This window comes from Bison bison, unplaced genomic scaffold (assembly GCF_000754665.1).
Source record: "Bison bison bison isolate TAMUID 2011002044 unplaced genomic scaffold, Bison_UMD1.0 scf7180017864068, whole genome shotgun sequence".
Lineage (NCBI taxonomy): Eukaryota > Metazoa > Chordata > Mammalia > Artiodactyla > Bovidae > Bison > Bison bison.
In genome coordinates, this window is record NW_011494640.1 from 1051653 (window position 1) to 1074977 (window position 23325).

General features: G+C 55.4%; 1 protein-coding gene across 1 annotated transcript in view; it reads right to left on the bottom strand.

Moving 5' to 3' along the window:
* The window catches only part of SDC3 (syndecan 3), a 36553-nt gene extending 13430 nt beyond the window's left edge, over positions 1 to 23123 (bottom strand). Inside the window, 1 exon segment of the mRNA XM_010836881.1 lies at positions 23049 to 23123. Coding sequence (XP_010835183.1) covers positions 23049 to 23072 — 24 coding nt within the window. The 5' untranslated portion in view covers positions 23073 to 23123.
* Between the last annotated feature and the right edge of the window lie 202 nt (positions 23124 to 23325).

The window sequence follows — 23325 nt, forward strand, 5'->3', positions numbered from 1 at the left end:
GGAGGGGGAGGGCGAGGGACCGGATGGGGACAGAGATGCAAGGACAGAGGGAAGCCGGGGGTCAGAGGGGCAGGGGTGACAGGGAGGAGGGAGTGGAGGGAGGGCTGGGTGTGCAAGAGAAAGAGAGAGAAGGCAACAGTGGGAGGTGGAGGGAGAGAATTCTCTCACATCTTAATTTAGCCTCACGCTCATCAGACACAAAGCTGGGGAAGGGGCCACCTCAGTGATTTTCCAAATCTGCATCCAAGAGAACATTCTTTCCAAATAATGAGCAGCCCCCGGATCAGGTAGAGGGGGTGCCGGCCAACAACCAGGCACCCCTGAGTTCACCCCAGGAAACTTAACCCTGGGACACCTGAGACCTGTGCGGTGGGGGTGGGGTGCAGGATTCCATCGTGCCCGCACACCCCCCATGCCTAAGTGCCAGCTGTACCCCTCCCTGGGGGACCAGCGCTCACAGGGCCCTCCCAGGAATGCTATACGGGTGCTGGCAGCAGCTGAAGCTTCCAGGGCTGCAGAGAGGAGGGGGGTTGGGGAAGAGAACCCGGGAGACAGCAGGGAAAGCCTGAAGTCACAAGTACCAGAGGGGGTGATGACAAACAGCCTTTGACCCCCAAACAACCTCTCTATTTGCATAATTCCATGCATAATTAGCATAATAATCTATACCAATTCCCTTAAAAGAGCACCCAAGTCAAATGCCAGCCTCCCCCAACCTTCTGTGTCCCTTCCAGGTAAACCACACACCCTCCCATGCCTGATAAACATATCCCAAACAAGAGTGCCTGTATGCATGCATGCATGCACACACACACACACACACACACACAGTCGTGATCCACATTTACCGACCCCAACCTGTGTACCCACAACTCACAGACAACAGCCTAGCACATTCCACCATGGGCTCACCCATTTGCTGCCCTCCAGCTGCACACACACAGACACACAGTTGCACCCCTCTCCTCACCTAATACACCCCACACAACCTCGGCAAGATCCCACAGCCACACAGGTGGCACACACAGACCCTCCCCATGACCAAGCACTGCTATTCATATTCCCCATGGCAGTGACCCCTTGGACTCTGACCAAACCTCACGACTTGTAAACAACCTTTTTTTCACGCTTGCATCTTCACACTCCCCCCACACACAGAGCCCACTGTGGGGCTGTATCTTCTGCTTCCTGCCACTACCTGTCTGGGCCAAGACACCCACCCAGGGGCTCCCCCAGCAGCGGGGGAAACTCCAAGCTAGCTGGGGGAGCTACTGAGGGTCCTCAGGAGGCTCTAGAAACCAGTGCCCACCCTTGTGGAGGCCCCATCCCAGGTCAGGTGCTGGAAGCACTCTAACCTGTGCCACTGGCTTCAACCAGCACCACCTCCCACAACTTCATTATACCCACTTCGCAGAGGCAGGCACTGAGCCCGGGGGTTAGAACTGAGACATGACCATGGGTCCTCAGCCAATGGGTCCTTCCTCCAAACCTTCCAGGTCGCCCCCAATCTGCTGCTCTTCTAGAGTTCCTAAACCTGTGACCCACAGGCCCTGGACAACCTCAGCTCAGAACTACCACCCGCCCACACCATACACATGCTGGCACATGGCAAACACCCCAAATGCTCCCAAATACCCACTGCCCATAAGCTCCACCCATGCGTCCCTGAAAAGGCACCCACGGCACCACACACACGCCCCCCACTCAGAGAACCAGCTACAGGCCCCTGACACCTGCCTCCACTCCCCTCCACACACACGCACCAGGCACACACCACGCACACACTTTCCCTCCAGGGTACCTACAAGCACGCACACAACACCAGGTGAGATGCGGCGCCTTCCGCAATGGGCACACCCCCTGCCATTTCTCCTCACTTGCCCCTCGTCACCATCTCACTTTATGCTGACCCACAGCCTGACCCACAGAAGTAACTCAGGCTCCCTGCCCCGATGGGACCAGCAGTGATGTGAGCTGCCAGCCACTGGCTCTTCTCCACCCCTACCTGATCCTCTCCATAGGGTTTTAGAGCCACTGGGGTGGGTAACTTCCACCACCGTCCCTCTCTAGTGGGGTTGGGAGGAGGGGACGTGTTCAGGCAGAAAGGCAAGGCATCTCCTTCTTCTGGTCCCCAGCCTCCTTCCAAGCCTTCCTTGGAGACCAGAAGTCTAGGATCTCTCATGCCCAGCACCCCACTACCTACTTCCCCCACCTCATCATAAGCCTGCCCAGAGAAACAGGATAACATAGAGGTTAAACCAGAATGAATCAGCTCCTCCCCTCACTACCCATCGAACATCAGGCAAGCCACTGAATCTCTTGGCACCTCAGTTTTTCCATCTGTAAAATGGGGATGACAATTGCAGTATGTGATCTGCAGGGGTGCTGTGAGGATCAAAGAAGATCATGCATGTAATAGGCTTAAGGACAGGACCCAACACTGGGAGCTGAATAAAGAAATGTAGCTGGGATTATTGCTAGGTGGATGTTAATATTTCATTATGAATTCTGAAGATTTTGTCTCACGTAAGCCTCACTGAACTCCTGAGGGGAGTAGAATCAAGACAGTTACACCCAGGCTGCAGATGCGACTATTCCTGCCCAGAGAGCCTAAGTGGGCTTGCCAAAGGCACACAGCAGGGGAGTGCACAGAGAGAGAAAAAAGGAGATGCTGGGGCAGGGGGGAGGAAGGGCGAGTTACAGAAACAGACACACAAATTAGGTCAGCTGGCAGGAGGCCAGGAGCCCAGCACCCTGCACAGTGCCAATCATGCTGCAAAAACTAAGAATAAAATCAAGTGTAATTAATTCTGCGCGCGCTTCCTTCCCCACATTAGCCAGACTTGGGCTGCCCTCTCCTGTGACCAGAGGGCATGCGAGCAATGGTTGGGGGCCCAGCTTTGGGTTCTTGGGTACTTGGGTTCAAGTCCAGCTCTGCTTACTTGCTGGGAGACCCTGGGCAAGTTACTCAACCTCTCTGAGCCTCTGTTTGGTTAAATAATATGTTTTTCATGGAGCTGTTGTGAGAATCAAGCAACATAATGCACCAAAAGCACTCCTGTTGCTCAGCACACAGCTGGCACTTAGTAACTAACCATTTACTATTACTGTGGTACGTCACCCCCAACCCTGACCCCACCTTCAGGCCTGACTGATCACTACGTTCACTCTCCCTTCTTACAGAGGCGGACACGGAGGCTCAGAGAGGGGATAAGAGAGGGTGGTGGGGAATTAGCCTATGACTCTGCATTCAGAGAGGTGAGGCAATCCATCCAGTGACACACAGTGGGACTTCACACCTGCTCCCGGAAGCAGGGTGGTCTTGACAGAGCCCTCTAGATCCCCAGAGGCTCCATTCCCACCAGCCCCCCACCACCACCGCCCCCGTCCCCAAAAGGCCCTCAGTCCTGTGAGAACTCAATGCCCCTCACGCTCACCAACTCCAGCCCGGAGACCCGGAGCGTCACCACAGGAATGTGGGCCGGGGCCAGGCTCTGGGCGGCAGGACAGCCAAGGGGGTAACACAATGGAGAGTCCAGACCCGGGAAGGGGGACGCCTCGGTGTCCACCCCGCCACCGTCCACAGCTGCTCTGGCTGGAGACCCAGCAGCCGCCACATTTACTGGCTGCCGGAGGGGTGCAGGGCACAGAGGCTGCGTCAGTGGGAAGGGGCCACGGACCCCAAGTCCCAGGGAGCAGAGGGGCCTGGGGGAGGAGCAGGGGGCACAAAGGCTGAGAAGGCCCCTCTACAAACAACCAGCACAGCCCAGACACACGCCGGGTCCCCCACACATCTCCCCACCTCCTTTATTCCGAACACTCACCCCCAAATCTCCCGCAAGGGTAGCCTAGAGGGTAGGAAAACAGCCCTTTGGGTCCCTCCCCTCTCAGCCAGCTGCTCTGCAAAGAGACATCTTGAGAGCAGAGCCTCCCCACGCCACAGCCGCATTCCATTGTTAGAATACTCTCCTTTTCCACTACCACCCCTGCGCTCCCAACCATCCTCCCCAGAACCCCTCCCCACGGTGGCAATATTCCTCATCTACACTGGACCAGAGAGCGGGCAGCATCCTGGCTCAGGTGACCACAGCCTCCCAGACCCAGACAAGCCACCCCACCCCCACCCCCTACCCCTGTCTCTGCCATTTCCGAGTCTCATTTGGAAATGAACCAGGGCTTGGAGCTCTAAGCTGCCTTTCTGATTCGGACACTCTGGGTGCCCAAGAATTCAGCCCTTGGGTCAAAGAGAGCCAGGGCAGTGTTATTCATAAGAGAGAAAGTGAGGAAATAACCTACTTTCCCAACATCATGGGACTAGTTAAAGAACTTAGGAAACAACCATGACGTGGAATATTATGCAGCTATCAATAACTGTGTTTTCACAAATCCACACTGTCTAATCAGGTCGTTAAAAGGCATAAATGCATAACAAAAGGGTTTTTTTAAAACTCATTTCAAAGAATATGCAAGGACATGGGGAAATGTACACTCTGGTTGTCATGAGGCAATGCAGCATGACTGTTGATAGGATCATACAAACAGTTCTGTCTCTCAATACCTGGGTGACCTTGGACAGGTACTTAACTCTGTCAGCCTGGTTTTCCCACACAAAGATAATAACCACCTCGTGGGGTTCACTGTAACAGACTTAGGGTGCCCACACATTAATGAATTACTCGATAAATGTTGGCTATTTAGTACTATGATCATCATTAAGTTTAAAAAATAGGTTAAAGGGAAAATATGTAGAACTTGATCCTGGTAATGAACATTACCAAAAGTTCATTTGGCAATGAACTCAATACCAAAGTGTATTTCTAAACACTGAATTCTACTAAAGGTTCCCAGGGGGCTCTCTCTGGGTGGTGGGATTATAAGTAGTTTTTCATTTCTCACTCAGGATCTGTTTGAATTTTCCAAATTTTCTACAATAAATTCAGAGTACTTTTGTTATTAGAAATAGCATGCTCTGAGTTCCCCTGTCTGCCGTTCCCTGGTTCTCTGAAACTCCTTGGCCCCAGTCATTCTGCCGAGACCCCTGTTGGGGCTGGTCATGAGTTACGAGCAAACAGAGGAACCAGCAGAAAGGAAATGAACACAAAAGCCTCCGAGGGAGCTGGCAGGCTGGTGGCCCAATGTCTACAGAGCTGCGTCTCACTGCAGACTGGCTGGCTTGGCAGGGCCCAGCTCCCTCCCCCGGCATTGACCGGCAGGCAGCCACGGCTGGCTTACAGCTATCGGAGATCAGACATCTCAACCAGAGGCCACCCGCCGGCTTCTTCCAACAGCCTAGTTCCCACCCTGCCAGCCCCAGGCCCTCTCCGTTGTCACCTACACCAGGACAGAGGGTGACAGCACAATCTAGGAAGAGCAGCCTCCTCCTCGACCCAGGCCTGGGACGCCCCTGTCACCGCTCCATCCATCAGGCCGCCCGCCCTCTAGCGTCACCCTCTCAGCCACCCTGACTCACCCTGCTCAATTATTCCTGTCCCCAGGCTTGTGTCTGAGAGCAGGACCACCCACTGAGGCCCCCAGCTGCCCAGCCCGCATGCTCCTCCCACACTGAATCCTTTGTGGATTCCCTCCAGGCCTTGCACATGCTATTCCTGCTTCCTGGAACACTCTTCCACAGCTCTGCCCAGCCAGCAACTACTAGACCAGCCAGCCAGGACAAGCAGTACGTTTTATGAAGCATCTCCTGGGTACCAGGTACTATTATAGATACCCGGGCTCCTGCGAGCCACAGGACAGGGACACGCTCAGCAAGCTCTGGCAGCTCAAATACTGCCTCCCCTGCGAGGCCACCTCCTGCCAACCACCTGCCTGTTCTGAAGTGGGAAGTCCCTTCTTGTGGATCTACCTCCACTGAGTTGTCATTTCCGGGGGCAAGGGGCCACAAGCGTCTCCCGTCACTCCAGTGGGCCCCTTCTACCAGACCTCATGGAACGCACTAGGCCACCCTGGGAAGCAGATTCTACTGTCCTCATCTACAGACGAGGAGACTGAGGCTGTTAAGCCACCAGTAGGGACACAATGGGATTTTTTTTTTCCCTGACCATGAGCAACAGTTATAGCTCCCACAGAGGATGCACGCACTTAATATACACACCTGGCCTCATTTCTCTTCACGAACATCTTACCAGTAGGGATTATTAGCCCCATTTCACAGATGGGCAAACCAAACTTCAGAGAAGTGAAACAACTAGCCCAAAGTCACACAGCAACTAGGGCCAAATATGAACCGTGGATTAGCTGGACCTGCGCACCTGCCTCCACCCCTCACCAGGAAGTTCCTCAAGGTGGGGGGCGAGCAGCAGGGGCAATGCAGGAAAGCTTCAGAGTCTGCACACCGCCCCCCACATCCAGCCCAGCACCCTGCACACAGAGAGACAGACTAGGAATGAGAAGAAATGGAAAGTAAGTCCTGTTCCCATGACAGGTGACCCAGCTCAGGTGAGCATCCCACCCACCACCCCACGACTCACCAGCAGGTGCCCCTGGGATTGAGTCTCCAGGCTCTGCAACTGATCCTGCCAACAGACTCAGCCCTGGCAAACATCTCCTAGACTGACTGACAAAAACCCATCCTGACTTCCAGAGAGCCCTGGTCAGGTTCCATCACCTCACTGGGCCTCAGTCTGCCCCCCCACAAAATGGGATGATGATACCCAATGTACCAAGACTCCAGCTGTGACACGCTGAGCAGTTACCAGGCAACTAGTAAGTATTGGGGTATGACCCAGTGTTCCTGCTCAAAGCTCACCTCCTCAGAGTGGCCCTCCCTGACCCCCAGCTCCATCCACATAACCTCCCCACATGTCATCACTCTGTCAACACCAGGCTTACTCCTCATAGCCCACCGCAGACTGAAATTAGCTTGTTTATTTATTGACCTTCTTGTCTAATGCCTACTCCCCCTCGAAAAGCTCCTGGGGGCAGTGGCTGGGACACAGTTGGCCTCCATCAATAGTCATTCCCTGAATACTGTGAATGGGATCATCCCTACAGACCCGCTTCACCCATTTCTCTAATTACTATAGGCAGGGCCCTCTCCTCTGGCCTCCGTCTCCTCATCCATAAAACCAGATGGGTGGACAAAGTTCTCTCCGATCCCTCCAAAAGCCAACCAGGGCTCCAACTCATCTAGGAGGAGGGAAGAGAGACAGAACTGATCCCAGCTGTTTGTCATAAAATAAACATGCAAATTATATGCAAAACATGCAGAAGGGTAGGTTCCCAGTGGAGCCTGCAGTTCTGGTCCCCTTACAACCAGGCGTGGGCTGGGAGGGCTGGAGCATTTACTGAACACCCACTAAGCACCAGGCCCCTTACGGACGGGACCAGGCAGAATGGGCCTCCTTACTCCATAGACTCAAGCCAGTCAACCTGCTGGAAGTGACAGAGAACTCAGCTGGCAAAGTCAGGATGGAGTTGAGGGGAGCAAGGCAGGTGGGATGGGGAGCTTGTAGTAGGGAGGGACTGGGAAAGCAGAGAGAGACCCCAGTGCAGTGTGTCTGGTCCTCACCCCACAGAATGAGACCTCAAAAAACGCAAGCCCACAGGGCACAGGGTGCTTCTGCCCTGTCTTAAGGGCCACCTGAAGCCAGAGGCGGAGGTCGCAGGGACTTGGCCAGCCCTGGGGATCCTCTGGGACTCCAGAAAACCAGACAGACCCTGCCAGTGCTTCCAGCTGTGCTGGGACACCGTATCGCTCTGCCATCCCCCTCAGAGCCACCCCAGGCATACACTAGGCACACACCACACACACACGAAATGTGCCCATCCGGGAGTGAGTGTGCAGCCTCCTGAGGAGTCTGGCTGTGGTCTCCCTCACCCTTCCATTTGCCAGGGTATTTAGAACCAGCACAAACTCACACACGGTGGAGATGCAACTCCCTACCCCCAGCCCAGGATGATTCCCCTGGCTTCTGAGCGGCTCCATGGGATAGAACAAGCTAGGCTCCATATGAGTCATGGGGACCTCAGGGGCCCTCAACACCATTGCCTAGACAAGAAACTGAGGCACAGAGCAAGGAGTCAGGAAAAAAAACAGGAGGAGGCCTGCCTGGGCCACATTTGCTGCCAGGGCCACTGTCAGCCCAAGATGACACGCTGTGAGATTCGCCCCAGCCCTCACCCTCATCTCCTGGGTCCTAGGAGACAGGTGGGACCTCATCTCACAGTAAGCAGGGGCTTTGAAGCTAGACTGCCTGGATCCAAATCCCAAGCACTGGCCCTCAGCAGTGTGTGACCCTAGGCAAGAAAGTACACCTCTCTGAGCCTCATTCTCTTCTACAAAATAAGCAGAGTGATAGCACCAATCTCAAAGGGTTGGAAAGATTAAATGAAGTGATCCAAACAGACAGCTAAAGCCTAGCTACCTCTCGGCTGGGTGACCTTGGGGCAAGGTGCATGGCCGGAGCCTCGGTTTTCCCATCTGCAAATGGGCCAACAGGATAGCCCAGAAGGTCATGAGGACTGAAGCAAAGGTTCTGACACAGAGTCTGCGGTCAGAACACAGAGTTCTTTCTCTTTTCCTCTGCACACAGAGGCCCCGTGATTCCTGACCGCCCTCAGCTTCTCTCCTTGATAATCGTGACCTCCTGTCACTAAGCGCATGGAGGTTTTGACAGCTATGGTGCTGTTAAATCTTCTAAACAACTCAAGGGATAAATTTTCTTCTCAATTTTGCAGTGAGCACCCTGACTTGTCAAATACAGGTGTTCTATAAATACCTGAGGCATGAATGGATGCAAGAATAATGTGATCAGAAAGTCAGAAGATAACAAGTAGTGGTGAGGATGTGGAGAAGTTTGAACCCTCAAGTACCACGGTGGCGATGGAAAATGGTTCCGTCACTCTGGAGCACTGTCTGGCAGGTCCTCAAAAGGTTAAACATAGTTACCACCATATGGCCCAATAATTCGACCCCTAGGGCATATGTTCATACATCCAAGGGAAGTGAAAACATATGTCCACACATTTTAAAAATATCAGCATTATTTGTAACAGCTAAAATAACCCAAATATCTGTCAACTGACAGAAGAAAAAAAAGTGATGTGTCCAAATAATGGCATATTATTCAATTAAAAAAGAAGTGAGGTCTTGATACGTGCTACCACATGGATGAACCTTGAAAATATATGCTGAGAGAAAGAAGCCAGTCACAAAAGACCACATGCTATATGATTCCACTAATATTAAATGTCCAGGATAGGCAAATCCAGAGAGACAGAAAGTAGATTAGTGATTGCTCAGCATTGGGTGACTGGGGGGAATAGGGAGTGATGTTAATAGGTATAGGGCTTCTTTTAGGGGGTAATAAAAATGAATGATATTGGGGGTGGTTGCAAACTGTATATACACTAAAACCCCTTTAATTATATGTTTTCAATGGGTGGATTGTACAGAATATGAGTTAAATCATAATAAATCATAATAAAGAGAAGAATGAATGTATGATGGCCATTCAGAGAGGGTGAGATACTTGCCCGGGGTCACACAGCAGAGCCTCGACTCAAATGCTTAGATGGCAGAGGAGGTGAGCCTTATCCTGAATGGTGCACCTCCTCACCTTGTTTAGTAAACCCTAACTAAGCCCCAGGTTAGCCTCCCCAGCCCCGACCTCCGAAGGGCAAACACTGATTCTGCAGACCACAAGTGGGACAGCCCCAGCACAGCAGCTGCCTCCCCTGCGCTTGTCAAAGGCTACTTTGTCAGGTGGGGCCACTGGAAGGGGCAGGCTCAGCCAAGAGTGACCCAGAGGAGGCAGACGGCCCAAACTCAGGCTGGCTGCCACCTGCATTGCCAGACCCAGTGTCCCTAGCTCCAGCCTTCGGTGGTGCCGGGATGTCCCCACTTGGACCCTCTGGGCACGTGGTTGGCCCCTGGCTGCCCTCAGGAAGAGACCTGAGGATACGCCCCTGCCAGGGAAGGGGTGAGGAGGACGGAGGGTCCCAGCGGCGACGAGTCTGAAGATGAGTCCATCTGCCTCTGCCCCTGTGTGTCTGTCTAGGACTGTGGGAGGACAGACAGGTCGCGGGGCCCACCCCACGCCCCATCCCGCCCTGCCTGCACGCGGCTCCCAGGCACCCGCCTCCCCCCAGCCCAGCTGGCAGCCGCCGAGCCCCAGGCTGGTTTCCACTCCCTATTCGCTGCACAGAGGGCCTCTGACAGGTGTTTGGCGTCCCCCAAACCCCAACCAGGATGAATCCAAGTTTGAAGCCCACGCTGCCTGAGTTTCCAGCCTCCGGTTCACCACCTCGCCATCCCCATTCCCCGTCTGGTCACTGAGAGGGGAGGAGGGCCCCTCAGAGCTCAGGCTGCAGGGCAGGGGGCCACAACAAACCCGGAGGGTGGGGGGAACCAGGAACCCCACGGGGACCCCCCCAGCTCTCTGTCTCAGCTGTGGGTGGAGGGAACCAAAGAAAACCCCAGCATCCCCCTGTCATCGCCCCAGCATCCTCACCAGCTTCCTACCAGTCCAGGGCACCCTGGTGTCCAGCCAGCCCATCCCCAGGCCCTGCCATAGGCTCTGCCCCCCTCCTGAGTTCAAATGAAGTCCAAACACCCACAGGGTTCTAGGGACCCTGAGTGCCCAGCCCTCATGAGCCCCACAATCCAAGAGGGAGACACGTCCTCCTCTTCTCACTTAAACATGACTCCCAGGCCAAAAACTCCGTCAGCTGACCCATCAAACCCTCTGCAGGCAGGCTCAGAGGTCCTGTTCTGGGCGTCTGCCATCAGAGCCCCAGTCATACCAACTTGGTCCCCCTCCGCACAGCGGGGGCTCCACCACGACCAGCCCCACACCAGAGCAAGACCCCAGGGACGTCCAGATGAATGCGCCCAAATGGTCCAGCCCTGGAGCCAGAGCAGACAGAGCCCGTGGGAGAAAGGACTGGACTGGAAAAGTCAGGCTCACAGATGGACACGCGGCAAAGGGCTGTTCCCAGGACCAGCTTGCTCCCCAGACCCCAGGTGGCTGTCACCTCTGCCGTGACAGAAGCCTCTCATGACCACGGCCCCCACGATGACCGCTACTGGCCGCCAGCTCTGGGTGCAACAACATGCTGGCTGGACTCTGAGCCAAGGAAACCCACATTCTCAAAACCACCCCACAGCTGCCCAAGGTCACCCAGCTGACGAGCAGTGGTCAGAGTCTGAAACCAGAACCACCCTCTTTCCGCCATTATCACAGCCACCCCTTAGAGACCCACACGGACACATCCAAGCGGGCCAGGCTAGGAGGACTCTGCCTGCACAACCTCAGTGCCCCTCTATGGCGCCCTGGGCAGTATGCATGGCCTTCCCTCCCACGGCGCGCTGGGGACAGTCTCAACTCTGAGCTGTGGCCCACACTGACCCCTCCCAGGCTGCCTGACCTGACAGCGGTTCTCGACAGGAGCACTGCAGACGCCGGGGTGGGACAGTTCTCCCGGCCCTGTAGCAGCCCTGACCCCCACCCAGTAAATGCCACCAGCAGCACCCCCCATACTGTGACAATCCAACGTGTCCTCGTGCACCTCCGAATGCCCCAGGCGTGGACACCTTCGAGGCCCAACTCAGCCCCCACTTCCTCCCCATCCCACCCTTGTCTCAGTGACCACCTTCCTCCCCACTCAGGACCCCAAATTCAGCATCTCCCAGTTGGGCCTCATTTTCCTGCTTGGTCCAGAAGCGCTCCAGCCAGAAACAGGGTTCCCAGAGGTCAGAATGCCCAGAAGGCTTCCCATTGAGACCCCAGCAGGCAGGTGGTTAAATCAAGGGACTGCCTTCCCTGGTCTGACACAGCTGTCACTCTCCCTGGAGACACACCAGCCACACCCCTGGCTGGCCTCCTCAGCAGGTCTGCACCCCAGGGTTGGTAAATTCCATGTAACCAAGTCTCAGATGGAACCCAAGCTCTGAGCTCTGTGGCATCCCTGGAGGTCAGGCAGAAGACACAGCTCTGCGTCCCCTGCACCCGCCCCCGCCCATGCCTTAATCACCTCTAAGGAGGCCGGCTGACCAGCTGCCCCTTTGGCCTGGGCTCCCTGGACTCTGGGATTAAGAGCTGGGATTAAGGACGGACACATTCCTGGTAGTTTAGAAGCCCAGCAACCCATGTACATACGTGTGTGTGTGTGTGCACGCGCGTGTGCAGGCAGTCATGAGGAGGCACGCAGGTGGCACTCGAAGGGGCATTTCTGGGCAGGCGTGCAGCTGCATTTGTGCGCACACACCTTCAGGCTGTCTTGGTTGGGCTGAGATGCCTGAGATGTGGGCCTAGATGTGCTCTTGTGAGCACAAGGGCTGTCTCTGTGCGTGGTTCACGTGCACTAGGGGGAGCGTGTATCCCTGTTTCTGAATGCCTGCATGTGTCCACATACATGGGTCTGTGTCTCCACACGTGTGCGCAGGACAGGTGTGTGCTCTTCCACACACACAAATGGGTCTGCATGTGCTTCCACCTGTGCATCAATCCCCCCACCCTGAGGTGGGAGAGCGTCCCCTAACTTCTGCTGTCCTCCTGGGAGCTGCTAATACCCATGGCCACCCCAGGTCTTGGAAGCATGCCCCCTTACAGCCGAGAAAGGGGGCTCCTGATTCCCCTAGCCTCACATCAGAGCCACCGAAACAGCTGATGGCAAAGGAGCAGCCACAAACCTCCTTCCTACCCACGGGGACCCCTGGGCCCCTCGTGCACCAGCACACACACAGAGCACCACACGCACCCACAAACCCAGCCCTTCACCCGAACCGAGAGAGAAATGTGACCTTAGATCCACACAGATAAAGGATCACCCGGGCACAACCACAGCCTCGCACGCAGCCCCCAGACACAGACTGGATCTGAGATTGTCCCCAACGAGTGCTCCAGCTTCCCGCCTCACGGAACAACAGAACTCAGCCAAGCCAGGGCTCAGCTCCCTGGAGGAGACGTTCTGCCTCTCACTGCTGGGGATCCTGAACATCCAGGCTCCGTCTCTGGGCACCACATCCTCACCCAAACAGCGCGACCAGGGGCTCACTTCCTGTGGCCCTTTGTCCAGGAAACTACGCTTCTGGAGGGGAGGACAAAGGGAACGGGTGGGGGTGTGGGGTTCCTGGGCCCAGAGGGTGCGGAGTCCAGTCGCCCCTCTTGCCCTGACCCTAAACACCTCTCGGCCCCCAAAGACTCCTGTCCCCCTTCAGGTCCTACCCTCTCTGGGTCGCAGTCAGAGAGATGGGAGGTTCCAGGGAGGGAATGAGGCAGAGCCCTCGGGGGAACCAGGGAAAGAGGAGGGAGACAGAAAAGGATGGAGGGAAGGGGAGGTACATACAGTGGACAGACGGAGAGACAGAGGAGGGGGTGGGCAGGAGATGGGGGGCGCCGGGAGATAGAGGAGAGAGCAGGAGGAGCTCCCATAACCAAGCCTGAGCCTTGGGTAGTGAGGCAGCAAGTGCCCACTGCTCCCCACTGCCAGCCCCCGCTCGCCTCTTCTCCAGGCTTGGGGATCACAGGAGCAGGGCGCTGGGGAGAAAGGAGGCGGTGTGACAGCAGGGGAGAGCCATGAGGAGGCTGAAAAGAGGAGGGAACAATGTAGCAATGTCTGAATTGAGGGAAAGGAAGGAAACATAAGTGTGAGGCCGACCAGGGAGATGATGTAATGGTCGGGCAGCTGCTGCAACCATGTATCCAGGTGAGGGCTCCAGGGACTTAAGGATGGAACCCTGTGGGGAGCCAGACACTGTAAAGCTGAAGTCACAAAGCTCAGCAGTGGATCCTATTGCTTGTAGAAGAGCGGTGGCTGGGACTCTAGAACGGGGAGGCAGGAGGGAAGGGGCTGAAGAAGGGCTCACTGTGCTTGGGAGCTGGGAGGAGAGGTTGGTAAATGATCCCCAGAGAAGGGGACATCTGTGATAGGTTTTGGAAGATGAGTAGGAGTTTGCTGGAGAATAACAGTCCATGGAGAGTGAAGAGCGTGTGGGTAGACTGGAAAGCCAAAGACGTAACCTTGTACTCTGTGCTCAGGGAATAGCCAGGAGTCTTGGGTGGTAGAGCGGTGTGGGGCAAAAGGATGAGGCTAGAGAAGCACCCTGAGAGCACTGAACGGAATCAGTCTGGCATAGGGGCTTCCCTGGTGGCTCAGAGCATAAAGCCTCTGCCTGCAGTGCGGGAGACCCGGGTTCGATTCCTGGGTCAGGAAGATCCCCTGGAGAAGGAAATGGCAACCCACTCCAGTACCCTTGTCTAGAAAATCGCATGGACGGAGAAGCCTGGTAGGCTACAGGCCACGGGGTCGCAAAGAGCTGGACACAACTGAGCGACTTCAGTTTCAGTTTCTTGAAGAGGCTAGGAAAGGCTTCCTGGGAGAGGTCAGTGGGAGCTGGGCCTGCAGTCTTCACACAAAGAGACAGGTAAAAAGAAGAGACACGGTCCTGCCTGGGAGTCAGGAGACATAGTTCTTAGTCCCAGCTCAGCCACAGCCTTGCTGTGTTACTTCACACAAGTCACTGTGCCTCTCTGAGCCTCAACTTCCTTGTAGGTTAAACAAAAAGGTTGGACTGTGCTGTGCTTGGTTGCTTGGTGTGTCCAACTCTGCGACCCCATGGACTGTAGCCCACCAGGCTCCTCTGTCCATGGGGATTCTCCAGGCAACAATACGGGAGCGGGTTGCCATGCCCTCCTCCAGAAAGGATGAACTGCTAGCTCTCAAAGGACCCAAGGGAATGAGGTCATTCCCTTGGCCTCAGTTTCCCCTTCAGGACCATGAAAAAGTTGGACAACAGTGTTTCCAAGGCCCTTCCAGCGCAAATCATCTTTAGTCCTCTGATCTTTCCCCAGTGTGGGCTGGCCTCAGCCCACGGCCCAACCCGAACAGAAAACACGCAACAGAGAAGCCCCATACAGAAGCCAAGAGCCCAAAGCCGGGCCAGGGCTCCCCCACAGCGTCCCCACAGGCTCGCCCAGCAGGACCTGACTGGCCTTAAATTCATCCTTTCAGGGCACCACCCTTCACAGTTCATAGCACACACGGTAGCCTGGAGCAGCGCTTCTGTACCGGATAGATCTGACACTAGACCGGTGGTATGGCTTAGTCACCAAGTCGTGTCTGACTCTTGCAAGCCCAGGAAGACTGCTTGGGTTCAAACCCTAGCAAGTGTGCCACTTACTGGCTCTGTGATCTTGGACATATTTTTCAACCTCTCTGTGCCTCAATTCTCTCTTTTGTAGGATCAAGGTGATAACGGTGCCTCCTTCGTAAGCGTGTAAGGATTAAGTGAGCTTTTATACATGAGACATTAGGCAGGGTGTATCACACGTGGCAGGCCCTCAGCAGGCATCATTCAATATTAACACTACCACATCCATACTCTTGTTGGCATCACACGCCAGCCCCCCAGGGCAAGATGGGGCTGCACCTATTTTACAGACCAATGTCCTCTACCTTGAGGATGAAACCCAATCCAATGCCTTGCTTTGGACTCAAAGCCCACCTTGTGAGCCACTGGGGTCTCCCATGCCAAGGCACTATGGTGTTCAAATGTTCTGCCCAAAAACATCCTGTGGCATAGGGCCAGGCCCAGGAGGTGCCCAGTGAACGTCCGTTAAATGCAAGAAGCAACACACTCTCATTAGAAACAGCACACCCTCCAGCAATGGCTCCCCACCCCGCAAGGGAAATATGTTCCCACTTTCACATATGGCTCCCTTCCCCCAGCTGGGAGTTACTGCCTTTAACCACATTTCAGTTCCCTATTATACCATGACCTTTCCCACCTCTGAGCCTTTGTCCATCTTGATCCCTCTGCCTATCAATCTGCTGCCATCCTTCAAGGCCTGAAACAAAGGACACCTCCTCCAGGGAGCCCTCCCTGATTCCCTAGAGCCAAAAACCAACTTCTCTTTCCCCTGACTCACTTCCTCACCCCCTCACCTAACTGGAAGCTTCCTGTGGTCAGGGACCAGGCTGAGCCCCCTCAGAGTTCCTAGTGCTCAGCACAAGCCAGACACAGAAGGGACATCAGTAAACAGCAGCTAAAAGTGACTGGCAGGTCAGCAGCAGAGTACGGACAAGACCTCAGGCACTGGACTCCCTGCCCAGGAAACTCTCTGCCCAGGAAACCAGACTCGCAGCCCAGCCTCCAACTGGCCTGGATCATGTCCCAGAGGCCAGGACAGAAGACGGTGCTCAGCGTGATGGGCGAGGAAAGGGCACCTCCTACCCTGGCCCAGAAGGAACAACAGACAGACCACCTGAAGGACGCAGGCCTCCTGTCCTCTGCCCAGCCCAGCCGGCCTGCCCTCTCTTCCCAGCTGGGCTACCCCAGGTCAGCTCCTGCCCTCTCTGGCTTCTGGTCTTTCTGAGAGTTCCTCAAATGTGAAGACTGGAAGAGCCACTGGGTCACCCAGCCCAATTGCCCCACTTTGCAGATGTGAAAGTAGATGCTGGGGATGGGGGTGGGAGGTGGGAAGTTGCCCCATAGTCATAGGACAAGCCTGAAGCAGGGTCACTCTGAGACACAACAATCTTAGGGAAAGTATAACCATTAAAACAAGTAAAATACAAGTAACTATTCAGCAGCAGCTTCCTTTTAACTAGCTGCTAACTCATTAACTAGCTGCCCCTCCCCCAGCACTGCTCCTCATCCCAGCCTAGTGAACGAGATGTTACTGGCCCAGGTGACAGAGGAGGAGAAAAGGCGAACTCAAGGAGTCACGTGCCCAGATTCACGAAGCTTCTGTGGCAGAGCTGGGATTCGAAGCCGTCGGGGAGGGAAGCAGGGCCTCCTCCCTGCTTCTCTTCAATGCCTGCCCTCACATGGACACAAACCCACCAAACAAGGCTCACCGACAAGAGGCAGGACACACACGAGATACCCCTGCACACCCATAGCCGCCGGCACAGGGCCAGGCCTTCAGCAAGTGCTCAATCACGTTTGCAGAATGAACAGAGTAGTCCATCAAGAGACAGGCCCCAAGCCGCCTCGGCCTACCCTAGCAAACAACAGGGCATCTCAGGAAGCACACTCCGGCAGCTTGTTAACTGTCTCACCTGAAACACACTGCCTAAGCTCTTGGGCCTCTGTGTCACCATGTGCAAAATGGGGTAACAATACCTACGGCGTAGTCTCGTCGTAAGAACTGGGATAAAGCAGGTTAGGCACGTGGAACTGCCTGGTGCATCGCACGCGCTCTGTAAGGACTGGCCACTATCGCTATCACCACTGCACCTGGCTCCCCAACAGCAGAGCAACTTGAGGGCAGGAACCAAGTAAAACTCAGCAGCGGACACCTCCAGCGCACCCTCGACGGCAGCCTGGCCATGAGGAGTCGCAGTAAACATATGGTGGATGAGCAAACGGTGGGGACAGACATGGGCGCCTGCTGTAGCCATGGACCCTGGAGAGGGCGGCAGTATCTGGGTTCTGCCAGACACCCCAGGAAGTAAGAATAGCCTTCCCCTGCTCCCAATATAACTCCCACCCCCACCTCTCCCGGAGCCTTGCCTGCTCGGTCCCCACACGGCCCCCCAAACCCCAGCCCAGGGAGGCAAGACAGGCCTAATGAGCCACCCGCAGCCCCCTGGTGCCCGCAGTTGAATTGGCAATCAGCTTGCTGCAATTAGATTTCTGAGATCCTGCTGGTGATTGATTCTAAATTACCCTTATTAAAGTCTGGGCTGGTGAGCAGAGCTTGGAGGGTGGGGGAAGTGGGGGTGGGATGGGGGGTGGGGCCTGGCTGGCAGCACAGCAGGGTGCAGAGTTCTGGGAGGGCTTGGGTTGAGGCTGACCCCAGAGGGAAGCAAGCCCATGGCCCATCCCAGAAGTGGGGTATAGGCCCTAATCAGTACTATCCCCCACCCCCAACTCCCACCCCTCAGATTTCTCCCCAGCACCCCAAACCCCCAACCCTCATCACTCATCTCAGAAAACCTTGCTCCTGGAGGAGTGTGATGACGAGGTTGGCAACAGGACAGACAGAATCCAGAGTAGGTTGAAAAGCAACCAAACACCCAGCTTCACCAGCACCCAGGCATGTAAACCCTGGCAGGTGACTTGACATCTCCAAGCCTTCTTCTAAAGGGTGGAATGCTACCAGCGTCAGAAGGCTCAAGGAGACCACAGGCTGGAGAATCAGCCCCAATCCTTGGGCAAGGCCCCAGGCCAATCTCCAAGCCTGAGGACTCCCATCTGTGAGCCTGGAAGGCTGCCGGGCTGATCGTCTCTTTAAGGCTCTTCCATCCCTGAGGTCCTATGTAAACATCAACAGTCACCGACTCTGGGCCAGGATGTGTGTGATAAATGGAACGCAGCTGAGGGGCTCCCCAGCCAGGAGGAAAGGGAGAGGGCCCGGTGTCAGCTTGTTCTGGGCCATACCTCCAATAGCAAGGTCTCTCTGGGGTTCCGGGACTAGAAGGGCCTGAAGAGTCATCAAGTCTGATCTACTACCTCCAGACTGGACCACAGGCTGCCAACAACAGCTCCAAAGAACCAAAGTCCCAGTGAACTCAGCATGAGGCAGCGGGAAAGTGCTTCCTCTAATCCGGCCCCAGCCCTGCCTGTTGCAATGGGGAGTTCTCGCCCAAGTTCTCCCTCCTAGGGCAGCCCCCACCCCCAGGGCTCTACTTTGGGTCATCCATGATCCTTCAAACCTGGTTCCCACACTCTCTAAGAGAAAACCTTATCTCCATCCCCCTCAAAAGCAATTCTTCAGTGAGACCAAGAAAGGCACAGGAAAAGAGCAAGACCAAAGCAGGTAAGTGGGAGAGATCGCTCTTTGTAGGAGGAGCCCACTTCTTACCAGGCACCTTATTGTTCTGTATTCTCTTTCTCAAAGAACTCTGAGGCAGAGGTACTCTTAGCTCCTTTTAAAGAGGAGGCAACTGAGGCTCAGAGAGGTTAAGTGAACTTTCCAAGATCACACAGCCAGAAATCAGCAGAAGCAGGATCTCAGCCCTGGTCCAGTGGGCTCTGGGGCCCCTGTTTCTTTCACTACTTCATGCACCCTCAGGTTTGGAGACCACCCCCCAAAAGAGACATCATCAAGGCCCAGGTGGGGACCCAGGGATGGGAAGAAGGCAGACCTCAGGCAGCTGGGGCATGGAGAACGTTCTCCACTAGGTATAAAAGGCTGCCACAGGCATTCCCCGCCCTCCACCCTCTGCAGCCAGGTAGGGAAGGGGCCAGATCACTTGACAGGGGCCACCCTCACCCCATCCCCCAGCCGGGCCCTCAGCCATTGCTGCTCAGACTCCCCCTGTAATCACGGCTTCCTGTTTGGCGCTGAGACTAGGCCTGGTCAGTGGGGGGAGGGGAGCGGACGCCCCTCTGGCCAGGGCCTGCTCTGGAGGGAAGGAGGGGGGCCGGAAGAGAGGCTGACCCAACCTCCTGGAATCTTGGGAGGCTGGGAGCCAAGGCAAGAGGAGGGGGTGTCAGTCAACAAATGTTTACTGGGCGGGCGCTGGCCTGATGTTCCCAGGATGCAGTGGAATGTTAGGGGAACAGCAAGACTCGCCAGGTGGTCCAGCCCAGACCCTGTTCTCTGCTTCAGGGGGCAGTTGCGGGGTGATCAAGGGCCTGGACCCAGGGACAGCTCCTGGCTCCAGCCACCCCGCCTCCCCACCCTATCCCCGACACAAAATCACAGGGCTCCAAGCAGCTGGGCTGGAGCCCAGAACCACAGGGCTTCTGTCCCACCCAGATGTGGTGGCCGCGCCTCAGTGTTCAGACCACAGGCCCCCACCCCCACCCCCCATGGCCCCCTGGCTCCTCCCGGCCCACAGGCACACGCTTGGACCCAGCAGGACTCTCCCAGTCTCACTATCCCTCAACGTTTCACCCCAACTCACCTCCACAGGAGACAACACAGAGCCCCAGTCTGGGCTCCAAAGTTCATGGTTTTGGCTTCCTCCCTTCCTTCACTCATTCACTCTTCATTCATTCAAACCATTCCATTCTGGGCCAGGCACAGTGCTGGCCATGGGAAGAGCAAAGAGCAAGGTAGCCAGAGAGCCTCCCCAAGGTGCTCACGGTCTATCCAGAAAGTGTCTGACCCTTCTCCAGACTGCTGTGTGACCTCCAAGTCACTCCCTCTCTCTGAGCCTCCGCCATTCAGGCCAGAGGGACCCGTATGTGTAAGAGGACCAGGACTCAGGGATGGGGTGATAGGGACATAGATCGGGATTCCACACAACTTTCTAAGAGTCAGAGAGGATCAAAGGCAGGCCTGGTCATCTGTGCAGACAATCAGCCCCAACACTGGGGGCATCCAGTGGGTGTCCCGGGGGCATGTTAACTTTTTAGACCCTGAGGCTAAACATCCTGAGGCTCTAAACATTCCCCTCTCCTGCGCCATGGTCACATGACTCAGACACAAGCCTCTCTCCCCTACCCCTGCATCTTGTTGACTGCCTGCAGTTTATAAGGCTCTCCCTTGATTCATCCCCCAAGACCCTCAGAAGAGCTCACTTACAGATCACGGAGCCTTGAGAGGCGGTGGGGGAGCAAGGGCTCCAGAGCCAGACCCTTCCCCCACCGACCACACGTGTAGCATCACCGCGCCAAGGCTACAGAGAGAATTAAAAGAAAAAAGACAGGGGGCATGCCTGGCCCAGAGCCTGGCAAGGAGCAGGCATTCATGAAGCAGGTAATGTAGGCATAATTTGGGAGTAGGGATGGCTAAAAGAGAAGTAAGAACCTTGCCCAGGACCACATGGCAAGAGAGATTGAAATCAGGACTGCAACCCAGTTCTATTAGCCTGCCAGGCCCTGGCTCAATCCTGCTCTGCCACTTTCCAACTGCGTGACATTGAGCAAGCTGCTTAACCTCTCTGTGCCTCAGTTTTCCCCATCTGTAAAATGGGGGTTCTAACAACTCCTACCTCCAAAAGTTATCATGAGGATTAAATGAGCCAAAACATACCAAGTGCTCAACAGGCAGGGCTCCCAGGGAGCATTAGCTGCTCTTTGTATTATTAAGCCCTTGGAGGTGTCAATGCTGCCTCTCAAATCAGGGCCTCAGCCCCTGTTCAGCTCACCACCTCGCTTCCCCAGCTTCCTCCGTCTGCTCCAGCCTGAAGGAATTCTACTGCAGCCCCCTCTGGAAGGACCCATCCCTTTCCCCTCCCCTTCAGCAGCTCTAGGGGATGGTCCCAGCTCCGAAGGGAGGGGCAGGAGGGAGGCCTACACTCAGCAGGACCTCTAGCTTGCGGGGTGAGGGGAGCTCTGTTTTTACCTTCTCCCCTCCATCATGCCCCTCTCACCCACCCCACCGCTGCCCCAGTATTTTCCAGGTCTCGAGTCCAAAGCTGCCCCTGCCCCAACACTGCCCTGGGGCCTCCTGGGACCCTACACCCCAGTCCATGGGATGGGACAGCCATTTGTTTTCAAAAACACCCCATGCCAAACCCTATTATGAGGGAACAAGAAACACACTGAATTCACAGCTGGGGGACACTGTGCTGCTCTGCAGGGAGCAGAAGGCACCAAGTTCCAATCCCAACCAGCCATGAGAATGGTATGACTTCCCCCCACCATGCCCCCCAATAGCAGTTCTATGCATCAAGTACTGGTCCTCAGTTGACAGGTGAGAAAGCTGAGGGTTGGAGCAGGCTACAGCTTGCTCAGTGTCATATGGCACATAGCTTAGCGTAAAACCTCCTCCTCCAGGAAGCCCTCCCTAGGCTCCCTCCTAGAAAGGACCCATCTCTTGAGAGTGCCCTGGCAGGCTGTGCTGGGTCTAGCCAAGGAGTTCATTTTCTCATCACAACATCCCTGTGAGGCTGGCACTGTCATGGTCCCTATTTGACAGATAAGAATGTTGAAAAGGAGAAATCCCTTACTCAAAGTCTCTGTCCCCAAGTCCCTGCCATCTTGGGTGCTAACAATTACGGATCCCTAAGGTATCCCTGTTGTCAGGGCCTGGCCTGGAACCGCCCAGGGGTCCCCCAACATTTAAGTATTAAAAGTGAGGACAATCTTGCCCTGGCAACTCAGTGTTCACAGCCAACCAGAGCAGCTGTGGGGAGCGGGGTAAGGAGCTCCTGGATGCTTGAAATCATGGGGGTGGGGAGTGAGCAGGAACCACCAGGGCTGGGGGCTTCAGAAGAATTCCCTGGGCACTTCCCTGGTGGTCCAGGGTTCAGAACCCACCTGCCAAGGCAGGGGGTACAGGTTCCATCCCTGATCCAGGAAGATCCCACATGCCACTAGGCAACTAAGCCCGTGCACCCCAAAGCCTGTGTTCCGCAACAAGAGAAGCCATGGCAATAGTAAGTCCACGCACAGTGAGAGGGTAGCCCCTGCTCGCTCTAACTAGAGACAGCCTGCATGAAGCAATGAAAATCCAGTGCGGCCAAAAATAAACAAACAAACAAAAGAATTCCCTGAGTGATCTCCTCTTCCCATGGTCCCCCATGCTTCCACTCCCCACACCTACCAGCTCCCAATCACAGAATGACAACCTTGTCAAAGAACAAGAAAAGACCATTTGCCGAGGGTTTACTATGTGCCAGGCACCACGCTAAGAGCTTTACATATTAACCCCATTTGTTCTCCTATCCTTCCCAGTTTTCACAGGTGGAAGTGAAAGCGCAGAGAGGTTAAATCGCTTTCTCAAGATCACAAAGCCATGAACTCCCACCACTGGGAGTTCAAACAAGACTAAGTGATTATCTAAGTCCCTTTCAGCCCTGATCATCCAAAGAACGCACTTTAAAGCCAAAATTTCCAGGATGTCCACACTCTAGGTCTTTCTGGGTAGACTTAAGTATAATACAACAACCGAAGTGACCCTGAAGGCAGATGTCTCTCAGAGTCATAGACAGCTGGCTTCTCAGAGAGAGGATGCCAGGACACACACACACACACACACTCCCCAACTCACCACGTGCACCATGAATGAGACCTGTTACCCCTACTGAGGCCATCCTAGAAGCTGCCCGGTACGTACACACACACACACACACACACACAAGCTCCCTTTCAAGCTGGTGAGCACCTTGGTATCACCCTTCCAGGGTCCTTCCCCTGCCCTGAGTCAGCCATTGACCATCCCAGTGATGCCCCTGGGGGTCCCCACCACGGAGGCCACTCCTGAAGCCATCCTGACAGGGCTCTTCTGATCTAATTTCAGTCCCTCCTGATGCAGGCAGCACCCTCTTCTTCTGGTACCATGCCCCTGGCCCCTGGGCACCACCCATTAACCCTTTGGCTCCCAGGTCAGATGAGTCGATGTCCCTCCTCCTGGAAAGGTGTGAAGCCTGGAGAAGACGGGGCCCTGCTCCGCCGCCTCATCTGGAGCCCCGCCCCTTCTCTCCTCCACGTCCAGCCCCCATCTGAGCCTCCAGACCCCGACC